The sequence below is a fragment of the Anopheles funestus genome, chromosome 2RL, assembly GCF_943734845.2.
Source record: "Anopheles funestus chromosome 2RL, idAnoFuneDA-416_04, whole genome shotgun sequence".
Classification (NCBI taxonomy): domain Eukaryota; kingdom Metazoa; phylum Arthropoda; class Insecta; order Diptera; family Culicidae; genus Anopheles; species Anopheles funestus.
In genome coordinates, this window is record NC_064598.1 from 41,341,092 (window position 1) to 41,361,783 (window position 20,692).

The following is a 20,692-nucleotide window of genomic DNA, read 5'->3' on the forward strand; positions in this document are numbered from 1 at the left end:
TCCAACAGAAAGATATATATTTTACGATTTTCAATACAAATTACCATGACAGCTTCCAGTCAACGTACTCACGCGCATCTTCCACGTGTCGGTCCTTACTTCCACGAACCACTCATCGCATGCTTTACGAAATCATCTCGGAATCGCTATGGTGGCAATCGGCGGTCGGGAAACTGTTCAGCAATTTATCAAAATATCATCCAGTTACGATGTATACCCGCTTCGCATTGCCAAACCATCCGCGTAACGTTGTCTCGAACCGACTCGAAAACAAATGGAGCATAAAATCAAATATAAAATAAAGTGTACGGAGCCAATTCAACCTACACCGAACGCCATATCCCGGGCAAGGCAACCGTATCCTAAGCGGTTGGGAAGATGGTTGCCAATTTTCTCTCTCGAAAGCGCCACGTGAAAAGGGTTGCAGAAAGGAAGCAAAGAAATCCCCCGATTGCTCAGCTCTTTGCCAGCGACCACTGCGAGCCGCACCACTGACAAGCACAGACTTAAACCCATCATCGGTGGGTGAGCGAAGTGGGTGGGTACGTCACAACCTGGCCAACAGCAGGTGGGATGGCACGATGGGATGGTAACAATCATTCGCCGGCTGGTATGGCGTAACAAGCCCGATCCGCAGCGACCTACACGAGCCTGCACGACCAGCTCGACACCCGACAGATGACAAACAATCTAACCGTTTGCGGGGACTCACCGTCGTGGACGACGGTTCACTGCCATAAAGCTGTCATACAACACGATAGTTACGCTACAACAAACGGTTCGGCACTCATTTGTCAAATCGGGTTGTAGTATCTTTCTTCTTCTGGCTGTGTACCGGTGGCAGAGCAGAACCTAACCTAGTGCTTAATTTAACGAAGTAGATGCTACACCAGAAAGCACTTGCACTGTTGTTTGTTTGCAAATGCCCGAGAACTGGTGCCATAACCATGGACATCCCGATAGAAGGCAAATCTGTTACAGTTGTAAACATCGTTCGGATTACTACCATCACTCAAAAGCATGCCCTTAAACGGTGGTAACACTGTCGAACAGGCTATTAAAAGAGAGAGAAAGGGAGAGAGAGAAAACGGTTCAGTAAGGTCAGACATCATGCTTGTTCAGACTGTTGTTTTAAAGCTGCACGGGGGAGTTATTATTTCTTAATTGTCACTGTTTTGATGATTGTTTAAATAGGTTTAAATCATAGCTCTATTATGGTTTCATTCCTTTTTTGTTGGTTTCTTAATTGCTAACTAAGATACTAAGAACTTCTTTTAAGGTTTCATTAGTTTTAAATTGATTTTCAATTGTTGTAGCAATTTTGTTTTACAGCATTTTTAACAAGAAATGATAAAATGACCACCATATCTGAAAACTTTTCAAGTTGAAGTGTGGAAATCGATTCTGTTTAAAAATCATCTCATCAACTCATACAGCACTGTAATATGAATTCCTTATGAATAAAAAAAACTCATAAAACATTCTAACATGATGACAACGTTTATTGAGAAAGATTTGTACAGTTTTTTGAGGGATTCGGATTATTACTACAAAGCGATGGAGGCGCCTGGTAGCTATTGAGAAATTGTTACTACAGCGCGATGGAGGCGCCTGGTAACTCGTAAATAGGATCATAAATTTCATGTCAATGTTTTGTAAAATGAAAAAAAAAATCATAATGCTAATGTTACAAATGCTTTCAAAATAGTCAATAATCCTTAAATTATTATTCATAATTTATAATTACCAGCAAAAAATGGATTACCGGCTGATATAAAGATAATTAAAAAATTGATCTTTAAGTTAATCGACAATACGGCATTACCATCATAATTATCATGTTTACATGAAACAAATAGACTCATTTAGGTGATATTTATATAATCACCTATCTGGAGAAAGCGCAGAGCGTCTTTCTTCTCGACAACCGCTGGACATAACCGTGAACATCTAAACAATATTTAAAGACGATGATCGACAGGAAAGTGTTCTCTTTCCCCCGCTCTTTTAAAAGTTTTTATTTTTTCATTAAACAATAAAAGATATTGAATTAAAATTTACTATATTAAAAAATCAAGGAAAATAATCCTCCAATCAATAATTTTCAATAAATACTTAATTTCCCAGGGTTTGTGGATTATTTCGGTATTTAAATGAGACAAACGATTAATCAATTTCGTATGAAGTTTTCGCTCTTCAGTAGCAAAACCCAAAAACAAAAATACCAAATAAAACAATTAAATTTTCCTATTTGTATCAAAAGTTCCTTTGCAAAACATTTTTCGACAGCGATCTGCATCCGAGATAATGGACAATTATCATTATTCGATTACTCAAACGCTGCCCCGGGCACAAATCGAACCCGATTAGTCATCGGTGACATTTTTCCTATCACTGCCAATAAAACGAATCCGTGGTGAATCATTCCAACTCCTAACGCCCAACGGACTGAACTATCAAACCGTGTGCCCTTTTACCACGACCGACGGGTATCTCCCCGGGTTTGTTGCCTGGCGGACGCTTTTCATTAATTTTCACCGGTGCATGGAACACCGGCGTGGAAACAAAACCGTGGCCGCTCACCACACCGAGACTGTGTTGCCTTAATTTATTGGCCGGAAATTAAATTCTCTGCCGAAACGATAGAAAATTGGTAGCGTTCAATTAAATCGTGCATTGTGGCAATTGTCGTCAATCGGCTTTAGCTTTCCGCCAGTTGCACAAATGGTTTGGCAAAAACCGTACAAGAAGTACGATAGAAAAACAAACACCTTTTTTACGTGCCCCGCTCCCAAACGGCCACCGGTGGCGAGATGTTTAATTCCCGTGCTAAGCCATCCACAAAACCGCAGCACTTCGAAACGGTCAAACAATTTGCTACCGAAAATCGCTCGAACGGCGATCACTCACGTGTCCGTGCGGTGTGTGCTGTTGCTTAGTGGCAAACGCTATGTGGGTACACTGTACTCAGTACCCATCGACAGGTCATTGGAGCCAGTGGAAAAGTGCCCTCATTAGCGAAAAGTGTACCGGCTGCCAAATGAGTAAAACCACCAAATTTGAATTTCGCCCATGTGCAAAGGTACGAGACGGCCGTGTGCATGTTGCATTCTTCGTCAGCTTCACGTTTTTTTGGGGGGAAGATTCGCTAATTGAAACGCATGCTACGGGTGGCATTCACCGAGCGAACCGCGTGTTGCAATCGTCGACCTTGTGTGCATCGACTGTGTATCAAATATCGGTTTAAGATTTAATTTATTTTAGCACAAAATTACCACACACTCGCACACACGGCTCCATGGTGAATCACATTCGGCTGACGTCGCACAGCTTGTCCACACTGTTTTTTATCTTATATCTTCCTCCGGCTTGTGGAGAGAGTGCTCTTGTGAAGGGGAATATAATGGGTTGACAAAATTGCATTATAACCAGCAAAGTCCCATAGCGAAACAGTTCCTTTCAGCCATGAACACTCAAGCGCCTGAGCCGCTCGTTTCCGATCTCTCTCGCGCGGGATATTGATGATCGGTCACAAAATCGACTGGTTTCAGTACGCTGACATGCATGTCAGCTGATAATTGTGTACATGGTCGCGTAAGTACACGCAACCATTTGTGTCCTGTTCAGACGACGAATAGTCCTGGCAGGACCACTAGCTTTACCGTGGCAGAACGGCACACGGTTGACGACGTGAATGGATAACTTCCGCACGGTAGAAGCCCCAACAGGCTGACATGACGGCATTGTTCTACGTCTGCTACACCATCCACCGACCGAGTAGGATGCATTTCTCGCGCACATATGCTGACGCTGGATGCTTTTCCGAGGTGCGAGGTGTTATCGAGACCGGAAGCTGATTTTCCTTTCACCGGCACAAGCACCCGGAGGCACCTGTACCGTGGCAACCCTTTTTGTGTGGATACAATTTCTATCCACGGAAGGACCTTCCACCCAATCAACGTCATCATTCAACATGCATACCGATCATTAGTGTACTCGTATGCGTCTGTGTGTGCATGGATACAGAAGGTGTCCCCGTAAGCGTTTGGCCAAATGGACAGGAAATAGCTTAAACTTGTCCACCGTGCACCGAGGTTGCACATCGTCTCATGTGGACGGACCGACGCACCATTAAATCAATCGGCCTTCGGTACGATACTGGTCCGTTCGGATCGGGCATTCCGTGGACGGGTGCTACACTTAAAACAAATTTCACTCCATTTCGGTCATTCCGGTCATTTTTCGCGGGGGCGATGGAGGCTACAAAAAGATGCCTTCAAGCGAGTTGGTTTTGTGCTTGCAGTACCTCACGTCACGGTGACGGTTGAGCATCCTGGTTAGGGTTTAGCCTACATGCAAGTTCGACCCAGAACACACAAATGAATGCAACAGACCGTTTGTACGGTACCGTTTTATCGTTGAAAAACGCGTGACGTTCGGTTGAGACCTTGTGTAAATGCGAAAGCTGGTCTGGTGGCTTTTTGCCTAATCTGGCAATATTTTCAATGTCCCCAAAAACTACCCTTTGCCGACGACACTTTTATCTTTTCCCCACTTTTTCACCAAGAATTCCGGACGAAGAATTTCGTTTTTCAAAAAAAAACACGCGATCGTTTAATATCAAACCGACGTCGTGTACAAATTGGACTTATTCGATGGTTCCATACATAGTTGCTTTTGCACTTCATCTCCCTTCTTCCCGAGAAGCTTTTACGAGTTGGACGACAGCATCCAAAAACCACCATGTATGGCTATGGTTTTGCTATATTGTTACCAGGGGGGTTTCTGGCACGACAGCTCGACCACCAGCACACGTGTTGGCTTTTTGCTTATCGTCCCAAACGCAATATCCAGCCCAGAACATTCGGCGGCCCGGTCTCCCGATGCCGTGCCGATATGAATGCGCTGGTATTACTATTGTACCCATCGATGGCTCCTGTTGGGCTGCACACAAAAAAAAGTGTGTGTTTTTTATTTTTGCTTTTTTTTTAAATCGTTACGATCGCTTCTAACAGCAACGAAAAGCTCCTGGTTTTTTTTCTCTCGCTTTCTCTCTCCGGCGCAAATTTGTACCCATGCCAGCAAGCAAGTGAAAATGTATGAAAGAAAAGCTGAAAACACACCGAATATGAAGGAAATAATGAAAAAAAAATGTTAAAATCTACCCAGAAAAAAACACACACATCCGAACGTCAAAGCTCGCCCACAGTGGCACAGGGGACAGTTGGTACCGGGGTAAAACTCTGATGAAATTTCACATTTGCATACAAATCAATTATTTTTTTCCTTTTCTTCGCATCCATGTCGCGCCGGTACTGTGTGCGCCCGTGTATGTGTATGTGACGCGTTCTTCCGAGAGGATGCTATTTGCACCATCGAGAGCACCGAACACCCGATGCGCCGGCCCACACACACATCCGGTTGATGTTAACGTGTGCGGTGCGGTAAACGGGAAACCTTCCGCCCGGCCAGCATAACGAATACAATTTCCATTTTCATCCATTTCCGGTCACTATTTGCCACATTTGGCTTTTCGCCCCGATGCTACGGTGTACATGGTGTGAGGATGTGTGGCAAACGAGTATTTTGAATTTCCCATGCATGACCATAAGCACACGGGCGCCAATTGAGACATTCGCTCCGATAGGCTTATTGGCTATTGCTTAGAACGCTGGCTGGTTCAATACCGTGTGATTCCCGCGCACTAACTCGGTATGGCAAATCCAAACCTTTTGCACGCTTCGTATTCCGTAACCGCATCAACCAGGCACACCACCGTCAGCATAGGAGCACAACGGAGCATTTTCACACCAACAACAACAAAAAAAACCTCAACCTTAAACAACCTTTTACATGATCAGCCTTTCAACTGATAGTTTATTCATAAACCGAACGATACAAACACGCGATGGAGCAGTTTGACGTACGTACGTACATATTTGCTTTTGCACAAAAGGTTGAAACGGTCCGCGGTACGAACGTATGTTGATTTTATTGAACACTCTTCTCCGGGACCTGGGATATTGAGGCATGTGGACATTGTGTGGCTTTCGTTACAGGGTGTACAGGCAGGAAGCATACATTTAGTTCAGCAGTTTCGATCAGGGAAAGCATCATCCGATGATCGTGTTAAATAAGTAGCATGTTATCGTATCCATCCGTGCGCAAGGGATTGTGTTCCGATGGAACTAATTGTAACATCTGTTTGGATCGGTTTTGAACACAACCAAGAACGTTTAATCGTTTAATTGCGAGTAGATAATTAGGATTCAAAAAAATATTTTTTAAACAAAAATTTCAATATAAAAATTGTGTTTGCTTTGTCTCAGAAGATCAAAAACAAAGAGGTAAGTTTAAAACAATATTTTTAGAAGAAAATTATTTTACGTTTTGCGATTTTTTATTTTAATTAAGACGGCCAGGTCAGTATGACTATTTTAAGTTTTGCGTTAAGAGTTAAGGGAAATTACTTTAGGTTGAGAGTTTTTAGGTACTGGGTTGGGAGTTGATAAAGCAAGTCATTTTTTATATTTCTTCCTTCAGAGTGCTCTTCAAGCTTTTGGCGTTTCGTAAAAAATAATCAGAATCCAAAATATAAAAAGTATCATAAAGGAAGATGCTTAAAACTTGACAAGACTTTTAAATTAGAAAGAAGTCAAGTCATTAGAAAATGCCAGACGTGTAAGTTAAGGAAGCAAATTTTGGCTAAATAAAATGGCAAAAGTTTTCTTATATAAAACCTATATAAATCAAGTGTTTGAATCAAAGCTCTACTCCACTCGTTTTTACCTTTGAGCGTTCCTATCGCTGTTGGATATTAAGCTTAACAAGCTAAGTATTAACTGGAAATTAATAAATCATATCGCAAGCACTATTATAAGTATTTAAATTAATTTCCTAAAATTCCTATTACTTGCCAGGTTTTATTCGTCTAATTTATTCGATGATACATTTTTAGGTTTTTTTTTAGGTTGGGGCGGACCGGTGGTGCATGTGAAAAACGGCGCCCGTCCACACGACCGGACCGGGTTCAAATCCCATCCGGACCGTCTCCCCGTAGCATGGACTGACTATCCTGCTACGTGGTAAAATAAGTCTTGATACGGCCAGGCCGTTCTAACCGAGCAAAAAAAAAACAAAAAACATTTTTAGGTTATAGTTGCAGGTTTTTTTTCTTTATTTAACTAAAATGTCGTAGACCTTATTAAATATTATTATTTTTTGTTGAGTACTAGGACGAACCATTCCGAAGCGATACTATCGTTTATTTAGTATTTGGCAAATATTTGTAAATGTGCTCGTCCGCCTACCATTAGCTCAACCAACCTACCATTGTAAACCTAAATAACTATAACGGAGTCATTCCCAGAAAGAGGAATGGACATAGCTTTATTTAAAGCTTTAAATATTAGTGTTTATAAATTATTATTAAAATAAAAGATCCTATTTCCATGCAACATTCGTATTCCTTAATCAAGCACTAACTAATTTATTGCCACTTGATTGTAGCGCTTTTCTGCTAATCAAAACAATAGTATTTTATATTAATAAAAAGTGATTACATGCCTACATTTCCCATGCCACAAATGTAAAAATGGATTTGATCGAGAGGAGGGAGAGTTGAATTCTTTTTTACGAGGCGTCTTTCAGGCTTCGAGGCGAAGCCTGTGTGTGTGTGAAAGAATAAGATGCGAAAGATAAGATCGGGCGGCCGATTCACCAATTATAGTTGTGTAGGTGTGTCGCGATTGCGAAGCCGAAGAGATAATGATCACGCGATAAGGACAAATTGTGATCAGTAGCGATCGGACAGCAATGCGTTCAAGTCGTGGAAAAAAAACCTTTCGGTACGGTTCGGACAATTTTGCAAGGGTGATTCTTTTGAAGCTCAAAAAGTAATTAACCTTTCTCCGGGGATTTGTTGAAAGCGTTGGCTTGGCTCTCGTGATACTTGTTCGTTCGATCGATGTTTCGGATCTAACGGTATCGTGTTGATCGTGGTTAAGCGATAAAAAGATTTGTTCCATCTTACGCTTAGCTTCAACGTTCAAGTTATCATTGTGATCAGCGCAGTTAGCTGTACACTTACGCCGGAAGGTACGTGTGTGAGTGTAATAAAATTAGAAATCAGTGCGTGTAGTATGCGTATACTAAGCTTGCAAATTATTTGCATTTGTGTTTGTGCAGTGCACTTTGAAAACGAGTTTTATCATAAAACCATGCCATAAACGTGTGGTTTTTGCTTTTTACCATAACCCTCGTGCTTCGGCTTGCTCATACAATTTGGGAAAAAAAACTTTCAGTTCATGTTGTGCAAAGTGTACCGAAAATAAGTTGAAAGTGTTGGTTGTTTTTGGGTGAAAAAAGCGATATTTATTTCTCAATAAGCTTATTGCTTATTGCGTGAAATCGTGCATTGAAAAATGTGGTCATTGTAGTCTAGTGTTTTAAATGTGCTAAAGCACAATGAAGATTGTATGTGCCTGCAAAATGTGATGTCCTTTTCTCAATGAGCTTATTGCGTGAATTCGTGATTGGCTTATTACGTGCAAAATCTTGTCATTGTAGGCGAGTTGTGGTGTTGTAAATGTGCTAAAGTTTATTTAAGTTTGTATGTGCCTTTGTGAAAAAAAGTTATGTCTTTTCCTCGTCTTCTGTCTTATTGTGTGAATTCGTCATTCACTTATTGCTTTGAAAAATGTGTCCATAGTATTCGAGTGTTGTGTTTTAAATGTGCCAAAGTGCATTGAAGTGTGTATGTGCATTTGTGTATTAGAAAAAAAATGCAAGTGTTGGTTAATTTTGATGAAAAAAAGTTATGTTCTTTTCTCGTGCGTGAATTTGTGAAATTGCGTGAATTCGTGATTCGCTTATTGCGTGAAAAAAGTTACCATCGTAGGTGTTTTGCTATGTTTTAAATGTGCCAAAGAGCATTCAAGGGTATATGTGCCTGTGTGCAGAAGAAAAAAAATATGAAAGTGTCGGTTTTTGGTTAGTGGTAAAAAGCAATCAAACTATCGCTTACCCGGGTAAGTAAACTACATTCAATCAAAAATATCAGAAGTAAGATTTTTATTATAAACAATTGGTAGTAAGTACTTTCTGGAAGCCGTGAGCTAAAAGCCATGATTCGCCACTGATCATTGAAATCAATTATCACCAAAAAATTTTCCGTTTACCGAAAACGTGCCACTCAGTGCACACAGTTTCGGGTGATGGTTAAAAGAACGTTTAAAAAACGAACCTCAAATAACTACCATTTATTGCCAAATTGGCTGATCCATTGCACGCTGCAAACACACGCATAAAAGAAGCTGAACGGCACGCGTATTGCGATATTTTATTTTCCCTTTACCTCTTGAAATGCACAAAAAAAGCAACTCAACCCACAATTCCGCATTGCATACAGCATGGAAATGAAACACAACAGTGCTTGCTCTCATTTAAATTGTCACCTGTAAAGCCACGTGGTGCACGTTCACGCCTTTAGCGTCAAAGTGTTTCTTTTATCTTTTCCCGAACGCCGTTCGACACGCCGTACCCCCGCATATGACTGTGGTTTTGTTTTATCACAAACCTTACCTCCTGGTTTTTGCGACCACCAGGTTCGGATGGTAGGTGGGAAAACAGGTGGAAAAACGGAACAATACCTACCCGTAATGGAAAACCGTTTTCACACACAAACACAGGTGGGAACGTGTGAACCGAGTCCTAGCTGTTAGCATGAGATGTCTCGACTCTTGTTATCCTGATTCGACGAATGTTGACGCATTGCGAAATCCGTATCCGTATGTACAAGGGAGGAAGGCATGTTTGTTGGATGAATAACAATCGCGATAGGAAATTAATAAAATCAAAGTACTCCGACATAGTCTATTTGTGTAAAAGCTTGCACAATATGCCTAAGCATTTGTCCGGCTTGGTGAGGCAAGCTGCATAAATGCATTTCACAAACGTCTGTTCACAGAAATTTGTACAACAAACCCTACTACATTGCCGTGGTGGATTGTTGTTTGATAAATTTCATTGTTTGATGGATCGGACCGAGCAGAGGATTAGCGGAAATGGAAGCAGGAAGTGCCGAGTATAGCATCTTTAAATCGGATTACTATCTCCTACCATCAGCATATTATTCACCAACAGTTGCGCATCCGAATCAGTAGTCCAGCTGTGTATTTTGATGAATAATGGCAATGCTGCAACCGCAAATAATAGCATTCTAAATAGGATAATCAATTTAATTATGTAGTGTACATGATTTTTTTTAATTTACCCAAACTCTAGTCGCATTTTGACATGTATAAGAACATTTCACTTGCCGTTCTTTCCATTTCATCCTACAATAAAATAAGTTTCTGCTTTTGTGAGGTTTACAACGCAACAGTTTAGCTAGTTGAACTCTTTTTTTACAAATATTACATCAAAGAGCATCATTCCTTCTGGTGATCAATCACTTTAGACTACTTTTCTTCTTAAATGCGCATTTAATATGGCATGGCTTTGTTTGTAAGGTTTTAACAATTGAAAAATTCACTAACCAATAAAGTAAATGTTTTATAAATAAGCTTTTCTACCATGCTACATACCTCTCTATCTAATCTCTTACCTGTCCATTAAGTGTGCACAATTACCACTTGCAATCGACTACTTTTGGGACATTGATACACACTTTTCGATGTCATCACGTGGGACTGTTGGTGGCATTTGGTGGCTTTTTGCCAAACTTGTATTCGCTGCTTAAACTGCTCGGCAGTTCCACGTTAATCGTTGAGCTTGAATCGCTCTGCTGTATCTGCTCCGGCCATACACCATCGCCAGTGAAATGGAAATCCAGCTCTACCAAGTACAATGCCAGCGCTAATATCTGTGTTCTGTTCGCTCTGTACAGCTCCACGCCCAGTTCTTCCTGGAGCTTTGGATCATCGTTTTGAAGCAACGTCAGCTTTTCTTCTATTCGATTCCTGAAACAATTAAAGCAATAATCATATTGTTAGATAAAGATTTTTTTTCTCAACGCACGCATACATACAGTGGATAAAGCAGAATGTGAATGTTGTTAAAAATATCATCCAGAGTGAACTTTTTCTTCCGCAACTTGTCAACCGTTTCCTGCATTTGTAACACCGGCACGTGAAACCAATTGGGATGGCGCTTGATTGTTTGTACTGCGGCTTCACCACGTTCCTTAAATATGTGTTTCAGTACATGGCTGGTATCTTTGCCTTTCGTGCGGTCACAACCTTCGCGGACGTACCTTAAAATAGAAATGGAAGTTGGTAATGTGAAAGAAATCACCTCTTTCAGCAACCGATCTAATACAATACCTCTCAAAGTTTTGGGAATTACTCGACAGCACATCTAGCGAGGCACAGCGAACCTTCAGTTGCTGCAAATATTCCAACCGTATGGCGGCCTTCGTATGGTACTGTATCAAACGCAACACTCGTGGATGTTTCATCAGTACCTCAAACTCTTTTATGTGCGTTAATCGTTCCAGCCGATATTCTATCGTTCTCGGTGAGAGTGTGAATATTGCCAAACATTTCAACACTTCTCCGTCCGGGATGTCTAACTGTTTTAAAATGCCGATCACCCGTTTCACCGAATTGTGGTTTACCATCGTAATTTTCGGATACTTTGCCACAATTTCCTTCAGCTCCATTCCACTGATCGTAGGTACTTCTTCCGGAAAACGCAACAAATTTTCCGGATCCGCATGAAGCAAATACATGTTGGCCACTAGCTTATCGCGGCTAAACTTATAATCGTATTGAAGTATGTCGATGACACGTTGGGTATGACCGAAGCTTTTATGTTTGATTTTCGAATACGATTTCCACAATTTGTCGATTTCTGTTGCACCAAAGTCGAGCCGTTTGGTGAGAAATTCGTTGTAGAATGCAATGCGCATATCTTGTAGAAGCGTACGATCGTCCCAGCGAAGGTTCGGTTCCACCGTACACTCGAACTGGCGCTTCAACTGTTCGTACATATCCAAATCTTTTGGAATCAAGTGATTACGCTTCAGCAGCACTATACTCTTGCGTATCAATTTCAGATAATTTCCAATGGCATTTAGCGTAAGACCCTCCACTAATCCGCACTCTCTTAAGATTGTGGTACGATTTTCCAGCGTAACGAGATGATTAAACAGGACGTGTGGTTGTTCCAAGATTTCATCAGGCGTAACATGAACATACTTGAGGTAGGATAATTTCTTAATTGTCTCTTCCCGATCCAACTCCAGCAGTGCTGGATTGTTTAATAGCCATCGATGGACCACTCTGTAATCGGCACCTACGAAAATCAAAAAGCGTTTCCTAAATCGGTTAGACATATACGATATGTTTCCAATTATCTTACCTATATGGGGTGCATATAGCCGAGCAGCATCTGGACTGGTAACATTTTCTTTCACTACTTTTGTGCACATAGTGCGACAGTATATTCGTAAGCGAAGCATCGTTCCGTTTCGCAATGCTATACAATAAACAACTTTGTTTTCATTACCGGCAAAACGGATGTCAAAATCAGCTGATGCAGCTGCTGTCAAACAGACACACGCAATCGATTTCGAAGTTCGAAAACCTAAGCTTCGAAACTCATTGCTTCAAATTCACTGTTAACGCTTATAAACAAGTGAAGAGTACACGCGCACGCAAAAGTTTTCGTTCATAGAATATATTGTAGCTACTGATTAAAGATAACCTTTACCACGCCGAGCTATGTTTGATGCATTTACAGCACAACATATCACAGTTAAACTCATCCGATAGAGAGCGAAATAATTCGTGTAACTCTAAATATCATCTACTTGGGATAGTTATCTAACAAGGTGGGTAAACACAATGGTTAATTTAAATTAAGCATCTGTAAAGTTTTTTTCATCCACACCAAAAAATAGTGCTTCTTATCGGTGGATGGAATGCGGGATTTCTACCTACATACAGCAAAACTAACCAAACAACTTCGACGTCTCCGGGAAATAACGATCGCTAAACAAACAGTACTTAAAATCATCGAAGTCAAAAATTATACACGTTCAGGGAAGGGCAAAACCATGTTCGGGTTGCCGTTTCCCAGTTGTTGTCTTTCAAAACAGGAACGGGCAGAGTAAAGGGAGTTGGCATTGGTGAAAGGGGAACCCCACGTACACTTTTCTCTCGTAATACATCGCTTTTTTATGTTCGGTTGACTTCGTTTCACGTCCTGCTTACAATGCGGCAATGCGGTGTTACATTTGAATTTGTTAATTATTTGAAATGTTTTTTTTTTGTTTTCTTTTTAATTAATATCTTCCGTGCGATTATCGCACACATTTAAAGTTCGTCGCCGTACGTCTGTACATTTCGCACCTAGTTCCGCACACACAACCCTTCCGTTGCCGACGCTGATTACATGCATATGTTTCTTGTTTTTCTGTTTCCAAATGTAAGTTCATTTTCTATCGTACTTCTGGATCACTTTAAAACATTTTCCGCAGTATTCGGAAAAACCTATACGACACGAATGCAGCACTATCGTTATGGAGTTAACTTATATACAGGATGGTTCGCACTTCGTCACTAATAACAAATCTGTAGTCAGCTTCCTTACTGCACATTTCTTCGCTCCGAGTGTCTATCGATATAGTCGCGCAAAGTCTTGCAGTGTTTGCGTCGTGGCCCTTGGTGTTTGGGATCTGAAAGAAGGCATCGCTGTTCGGTTAGAGATCCAAAGCTTTTCTTACACTAGCCCACAACCCATTCCCTTTACACAGAAGTACTGCACTTACTTGACAATGTTCGATACAAATTGTACCATCTGGTCGTGCGTTACCGTCACGGAACCGCCACTATTCTTCTTTGGCAGTGAGTCGACCGCCTTCTTAACGTGCTCTTCTAGTTGTAATGGACTGTGTTGCTTAATCTCGACAAATACTTCCGCCACGTCCGACAGCATGTTCGAGTGCAGACAGAAGACGGACGCGTACAGCAGGTTCATGATCAGTGCCTCACCGTGCGATGACAGTATGGACCGTACCATCGGTTCGAGATCGTTGGGCCGATCGTGGCGCAACAAGCTGCAGAAGAAACGCATCACAGATATGTTGGCCTCGCGGTGATCAAGCGTACACGCCAGCAGTCCGCACTGTATGATTGGCGTTACCAGCGGTGACTGTAGGAATTGCAGTGGGGCTCGCTGTATGAACCGTGTAGCGAGCCGGAAGAAATCATCCACCATGTCGGGATGGTTTTTAAGTCCATTCTCCATCTGCAGCACACCGAACGTTGGTTCGATAAATGCCTGCAGCATGTTCAGCAAACCCTGGGTGCAACCTTCCTCGTACGCAAACTCATCCACCAGGATGCTCCCCAGGTACAGCAGACAGCTGTGATTGTGCCCGGAATAGATGGTGATGATTTGCTTCACCAACGGTTCCAGTATCGGCATCGCCTGCTTCCCGATACACCGTATGGCGTACCGGATGCAGCGCACGATCCGTTCCATAATTTTCGAATCGTTCTTATACCGCTCGAGTGCCCGCGACAGCACGTTCCAGTTGTTGATGATGACGAACGCGCACGGGTTTACCTCGTTGCTACCGACGGTTGGGTTAACGTGCCGGTAGATTGATGCTAACCGGTCCAGCCAGAACGCCGGATCGGAGCGACACTTTTTACCATCCAACCCATCAATTTCACCGTTCGTTAGCCGGCTGAGTGCCTCCAACTGGAAGCTGCACAGTTCTTGCATCGCCGGTGTAAGCTGAGGACCCGGCAGCCTGCCGATTATGATGGATATACCCTTCAGCAAACCGATTGCCGATTCCGTCTGTATGTCGAAGCTGTCCAGACACCGCGCTATCTCCATCAGCCCACTAATGTGGCCGAGCATATGTTTTTTACACGACGAGCAGATCAATTGCAGTGAGTTGGCGGCCGCTGTCGCTAGGCCGTTCTTTTGCTGCAGCGCAAACAGCAGGAAGTTCAGCACGGGCTGCAACGTTTCCGGGTTCGAATCAATCCAGTCGCACAGTTCGCCCAAAATGCTGATCGACGTGTATCGGATCGCGATGTGACAGTTTTCCGGCAGGTTCAGTATCGCCTCGACCACCTTCGGTACGACTTCGCTCTCCTCACTACAACGGAACGGTGGCGTAGAGAGAGAGAGAGAAAATAAAGAACAAAAAAAAACCATTTGTAACCCTTAAACCATGTCGCGTGCATTTCATTTTAATCACCAAAGCTGGTTGAATCTCGACGTTGGTATCTCACGCTCTCCCAATTCCATAATCTCTCTAGAAGATCCAAATAACACAAATCGCAAAAGTACATTAAAATTGTGTCCGATTCCATCGCCATCGCAGCAGCGGATCATGGTGGTTGTGTTGTTGTTGAGATCGTTTTGGGGAAAAGGAGTAAAGGAAAGTAGTTGTGCTGCTTCAGATCAGTTGTGCTACTATAAAGACAAACAGTCAACATGCTACACACGCTATTATCGTTCCTGCTCTCCTGCTTTCGATTGTTATTATCATCATTATTATTACTCTACTCTCGTATTAGCGTGCCACGGTATCCGCAAATGGTACTTCCTGTTCCAGTTGGAACCAGAACAGAACTACCGTGTGCGGTGTACCATGGGTGCCAAGCGAAATCATAAGCACTAGAGAAGTAGCAGAACCAAAATCCGATAACCTAGCTAAACACTAAGCGTGAGTTAGAGGAAGTCCTCACTACTTACGGCAGGATATTGCGCGCCACGTTCTGCATGATGAACAGCGCCGCTTCACTCGATTCCCACGACACGTTCGAGCTTTGCAGTATTACAAACATCTGCTTGAAACAGCTGACCGAGCTGACAATAAATATAACGTCCTTGATTATTTCTGAAACCTTGAATCGGAAATCCTAAAATGAGAACAACAGCAAACCAAGGGTTTATCAAAGATTAATAGACATCCGGATGGATCGAAATCGAAAAGATGTTTATACCTTAAATGATCCACCCTCTTCCACCAACCCATCATGATCGGGATCGAGCTGCGAATGCTTGTACAGTGCCGCTATGAGACGCTCCACGTACGGCTTGAAGTGCGCCGAAAGCTTGTAATTGTTCCGATGGTACAAATCTTCACTCAACCGGTACCACATGTTGAAGGTAATCTCAGCCACTTCGTAATCGTAATGCCCGACACAGTTTAGCACCAGGTCGAGCGATTTCACCGAATAGTGCGGCGTGTCGTCATACGATAAGGCCACCATCCACGTCAAATTGCTCTCCACCAGCACCGTGAACAAGCGGCACAGATTCATCGATTTGTCCAGATCTTCCTGTGCGACCGACATGTTGTACGCCTCCTCCAGACACATGATACCACTGAACAGCTTATCGTCCAGGCCACCGCGCGTATTGTTCAGCTCCATGCAGGTCAGCAACGAGCACAGACAATCCGTGGCCGACTCGTGTAAATCCGGACTGGTCGTGCCGCTACTGAGCAGCTGGAAGCAATAGACGATGATCATGCTATCACTGATCTCCGGCAGCTTAAATGCATTGATCTGCACCCAGGAGGTGAAACATTTCAATATCTTCGAGCGGAGCTGTTCGTTGTCGTTGCCATTCACGAGACACAGCGTCAAATACTCGCTCACCAGTGTGGAGTCCGCCTCCAGATCGAGCAGTATCTCTTTCCGCCGGTTCGCACCGAGCCGCAGGTGCCGCGAGTTCACTTCCTCCGGTATCAGCGTCAGCAGCTCGATCAGTGCGTACATCATGTTCGGATTGCTCGAGAAGCGTTGCAACAGCGTGGCCACCGGCTTCTGCCAGGAAGACATCAGCAGTGCCAGATCGGCCAACGCAAGCGACAGCTGCGTCACGATCACCGACTTTGTTTCCATCGTAATGTGGCTAAGATGTTCCAGCAGCGACTGCCGCAGTGATTCGTGCGCCGTTTCCGGCAGTTCGTGAAAACTGTTCTGTATCTTGTTACGCATCGTCTGGGCAGCGAATGTGCAGGAATTAAGATCATGTTTCTGCCGCAGTAGCTCATCGGCTATCTTCCAGGAATGAATCTAAAACAAAGCAAACCAAAATCGTAAGTCAATCCATTGTAATCGAAAGCGCTCGCATCGCATACTGGTATGTGGTTCGGAAATGGGTACCCCGGAAGGTGGAAAATCATAACACTTCAGTGACCTTCAACGGATGCGCAGGGAAAGCGTTCCGTTTTACGTTTTCTGATTTACACACGGGCAACTTCCATGATAGCACTACACTGTACACCTTGCAAATTGCACGCTAGGGGGATTAGATTCCAACCGAAATAAAACCGCTTCATACCAGCGGTACAGTTGCGGGGAACGACGTTTCGAGCCATCAAAAATGTTCCAGAACAAACCGTTCTTTTGAGGTTATGATGCTGATTGTGCGCGAGAGAGTTCCTTCACACAGACCTTGACGGTTGGCGTGTAACCCGGCCGAAGCTCTGCTCGATGATGAAAGGGGAAGGATGCTAACGAGCCAGCCGCACTTACCGATCGCTGAAATTCTTCCAACCACTTTGAGGCTTTCTCCTTTTCCACATTATTCGGATCGTTGTACAGAGTGAAAACGCCTTGCAGTACCGCTTCTGCAGTCGGTGGTTCCATTGCAGCGTTGCACTAGGTACGAACGAATGTGCTTATTCACTAGCCGCTTTCTTATTCTGCTGCCGATGACACTTTCTTTGCAGGTATGGTCTCTTTTTAACATAGAAATTCAACTATTAAAACGGAGCACCCGTGTTTGGACCGCCAGCAGATTTTTTCGCCATATTTTATTTTCTCTTGACGCGTTAGTTCAACTATCGAACGCGTGAGGCGCTTTCGCACAATGGGATGAATATTTACAGTTATAAAATGTCAAATGTAATAATTTGAACTTTATATAATTTTTTAAACTCTTTTTAACAAAATACATTAATCAACTACACTGTCTAAAAACCAGAAAATATTGTTTGTGTTATGCAAACATTTCTAAAACCGTCGTATTATTCAATTTATTATACGTAAATAGAACCAAACTTTCGATATTTAAGAAAAAACAAACAGTAAAACTTGAGCTAACTTATGTGAAATTAAAAATTTTCGATGTTTTTCTAATAGTCTTACATGTTTTAACAAAATGCTATTACAAACTTTCAAAATATTTTACCGATCCGTGACATTCCCAAGCAACAGTTTCGTCATTTCATTTTGACAGCTCAGGGAATCGAAAAATGTTTATGTAAAATTTAAATTAACATGGTTTTAAAACACACATATTAGGTTTATTTAGATGTAAAAAAGGCATGTACGTATATCACTTTTATTTTCGATACCTACAAAACCTAGTTATGCAAAATATTAGCAACCGGCGCAAGATCATGCTGAAGTGTCGGTTGCAACGGATTTCATATGTTGTACCATATGGCCTCGGTCACTGCTGCACAATCAAAAAATGATAATCTTATAGATTTTTTTTAAACATTTGTTACTATTTAAGAACACAAAGCATATAACATTTCGTCAAAAAGTAATGTACTTCATTTTTTTACGACAAAATTGTCATAAAAAACCATCCTTTTTTGAACGACTATCCTGACCTACGACCAACCGTTTTGTGCTTAGGTGTTCTGTTAAATACAATGAAAGTCGGAGATAGAATCTCATCTCAACCGAAACCCCGACTCAAGGCCTATGAAGCTATATCATAAAGTAAACTCTAGTGCGAAAGTAGATCGTAAAGCCAAAAATATGAATGTTGGCGCAGCACTGATCAAATCAAAGGCGTCGAACCTAGTGTAACGCTACAAGCGCCATGGCAGTTACATGTTACAAATAACTGGAACAAAAGCAATTCGTATCAATAATCAATTCAACTTTGAACATGTTTAATATGAAAATATTACATACTTTTCCTAGTAAATCGATAACCCGCGAACAAGCAGATAAATACTATTTTACAGTTTCAGAATGTATCCGGGTTCAATTTCTCGTCATCATAAAATAAAAAAAAACAACATTAATACACTTTGATATTAAATTTACATCTTTAATTTAAATCCTAACATTATACATTATAAATTTCTGTCCTTACAACTAAAAGCTTCATTTTCCAAACATAAGATTTTTTTTAATTGAGAGCATTGCCTTCATCCTCATTTTCTGCCTTCCGATGTCTTAAGAGAGTTAGGCTGTCTTCATAATCGCTACTTTTTTTTGTTAGTTTTCTCCATGATGCTTACACGATCGGCAAGTGTTGTCTAACCGAACTGATCTATAGGAACGTAATGCAAACTACAAATCGATAAAATCTTACCGAAATGGCGGCAGGGGCTAAAATTGAACGAATGTTTCCAAGCACTGCTATGTAGTAAACGAATCTGCTTACTTGCTACTAACGAGGGAGAAGGATGTATCCTCCGGAATGGCTGTATTTGTGTCACAGATGTTAGTTACGCTATATCCTATGGGAACGTTATGATACTAGAAGATCCTTACACGCTATATGATTCCGCGTCACGTAATTCTAACACATATGTACAACAGCAGTAGTAGTTGGATGGAAAGCCACTACCGCCTAATGGTGGCCCACATTTCGGTAGCTTGATCCGTTCGTTTTATCGCTAGCGGCTGTTAGAATCGGTGGCTGTCATATGCTGAGCGAGGGACGCTTCTTTCGTTCGCCTTTGCTATTCTTGCCAAAGATGTTACCGAGCGCTTTCGATACACTGTTAACGCCTAATTTCCTTCGCATAGGAAGTGCCCGGAAAAGCTGGGTGGAACGTGCCTCGCGAATCAGCGAGTGGAATGCGAGTGAAACGCCGGCAAAATTTTCCGCCGCCGATACCTCGTAGAACTGACACGAATATCTGAACGATAGCTCCTGTCCGTCGTTTACCGAAATTTCCCTGTTGTAAAGAATGCATGAAAAGAGAGAGAAAGAGAAGGAGAGAGAGAGAGATGGGTTGTTAGGATTTTTTAAAAATAATTTTTGATTCAAGTGTACTTACCTCGCATGATCGAGATCACTTTTGTTGCCCAATAAGAGCAACGTATAGTACGAGGGCAACTTCAGCTTGGTCAACTGTTGCAGGTAATCGGCAGCTTCCTCGAAGCTCGCCTTATCACAGATAGAGTAGACGACCACGAAAGCGTCACCCCAGCGTAGATGTTCGTATAAGCAACCACGTTTCTGTAACGAAAGAACACCGAAAGGGATGATCATGGGTTCATAGAGTTCAAAAAGGTAGATCAGTCAATGTTCTTACATCACATCGGGATGTGTCCATAATTTCCACCTCGGTCGTAATATTGTCATAGGTGACACTGTGCCGATAGAGGAAGTCTGCGAAAGGAATAAATGAGCAAAAAAAAACGGTCAGCAACTTCCCGGATCGTGCAGAGTGAAATCCGTTCTGGTTTGGAATGCTTTGCGGCAAACTTACCTCTGGCCGAGCTGTACTCCCCAATGTAACGCTTCGTGAGATAACGCACCGTGACGGCTGTGGAATGTGGAAACATGCCATTAGTGAAATAATTCCACCCCGGGATTTTTACCCCATACTACAGTACAGTAAAGTAAGCTTTTCCCGGGCCCATAATGTTCCCTGCCCAGATCAATACTGCCGATGGCCTTCATGGGCATGAAGCAGTGTTTTCAGCGAGTGATGATTGCTGATGCATTTGAT

General features: G+C 42.3%; 4 protein-coding genes across 7 annotated transcripts in view; 1 reads left to right on the top strand and 3 right to left on the bottom strand.

Annotated features, from left to right (window-relative positions):
* Positions 1-9,193: 9,193 nt before the first annotated feature.
* The window catches only part of LOC125761714 (probable proline--tRNA ligase, mitochondrial), a 289,722-nt gene continuing 278,223 nt past the window's right edge, over positions 9,194-20,692 (top strand). The window contains exon 1 of the mRNA XM_049423160.1: positions 9,194-9,203. The gene's annotated coding sequence lies outside the window, so the exon portion shown is untranslated. The remainder of the gene's footprint in view (positions 9,204-20,692) is intronic.
* LOC125761708 (transcription termination factor 5, mitochondrial) lies at positions 9,274-13,037 on the bottom strand. The gene is made up of 4 exons (XM_049423152.1): positions 12,364-13,037; positions 11,325-12,297; positions 11,030-11,254; positions 9,274-10,961 (listed from the first exon to the last, which is right to left on the bottom strand). Exons 1-4 carry the CDS (start codon positions 12,461-12,463, stop codon positions 10,682-10,684), a joined length of 1,578 nt encoding a protein of 525 aa, XP_049279109.1. The 5' UTR covers positions 12,464-13,037; the 3' UTR covers positions 9,274-10,681.
* On the bottom strand, positions 13,157-17,837 carry LOC125761696 (transportin-3). Of its 2 annotated transcripts, XM_049423130.1 has the most exons (6): positions 17,517-17,837; positions 15,975-17,054; positions 15,724-15,890; positions 15,224-15,280; positions 13,775-15,121; positions 13,157-13,681 (listed from the first exon to the last, which is right to left on the bottom strand). In XM_049423130.1, the coding sequence occupies exons 1-6, from the start codon at positions 17,628-17,630 to the stop codon at positions 13,621-13,623; spliced, it is 2,826 nt and encodes a 941-aa protein (XP_049279087.1). In that variant the 5' UTR covers positions 17,631-17,837; the 3' UTR covers positions 13,157-13,620. The 2 variants fall into 2 exon arrangements, with proteins under 2 accessions (XP_049279087.1, XP_049279088.1); XM_049423131.1 differs by lacking the exon at positions 15,224-15,280.
* Positions 19,032-20,692, bottom strand: part of LOC125761739 (ras-related and estrogen-regulated growth inhibitor-like) — a 46,868-nt gene continuing 45,207 nt past the window's right edge. For all 3 annotated transcript variants that reach the window (XM_049423189.1, XM_049423187.1, XM_049423186.1), the window contains exons 3-6: positions 20,450-20,506; positions 20,273-20,349; positions 20,015-20,196; positions 19,032-19,912 (exon numbers count right to left, since the gene is read on the bottom strand). In XM_049423189.1, coding sequence (XP_049279146.1) covers positions 19,654-19,912; positions 20,015-20,196; positions 20,273-20,349; positions 20,450-20,506 — 575 coding nt within the window. In that variant the 3' untranslated portion in view covers positions 19,032-19,653. The remainder of the gene's footprint in view (positions 19,913-20,014; positions 20,197-20,272; positions 20,350-20,449; positions 20,507-20,692) is intronic.

Excerpts from the sequence above, each read along its gene's own strand:
- LOC125761708 (XM_049423152.1), bottom strand. The coding sequence starts at position 12,463 with ATGCTTCGCTTACGAATATACTGTCGCACTATGTGCACAAAAGTAGTG. Across the intron at positions 12,298-12,363 it reads GCTATATGCACCCCATATAG|GTGCCGATTACAGAGTGGTC; the intron begins GTAAGATAATTG and ends TGATTTTCGTAG. Across the intron at positions 10,962-11,029 it reads CACATTCTGCTTTATCCACT|GAATCGAATAGAAGAAAAGC; the intron begins GTATGTATGCGT and ends TAATTGTTTCAG.
- LOC125761696 (XM_049423130.1), bottom strand. The coding sequence starts at position 17,630 with ATGGAACCACCGACTGCAGAAGCGGTACTGCAAGGCGTTTTCACTCTG. Across the intron at positions 15,891-15,974 it reads AAGAGGGTGGATCATTTAAG|GATTTCCGATTCAAGGTTTC; the intron begins GTATAAACATCT and ends TTCTCATTTTAG. Across the intron at positions 13,682-13,774 it reads TTTGTATCGAACATTGTCAA|ATCCCAAACACCAAGGGCCA; the intron begins GTAAGTGCAGTA and ends GCCTTCTTTCAG.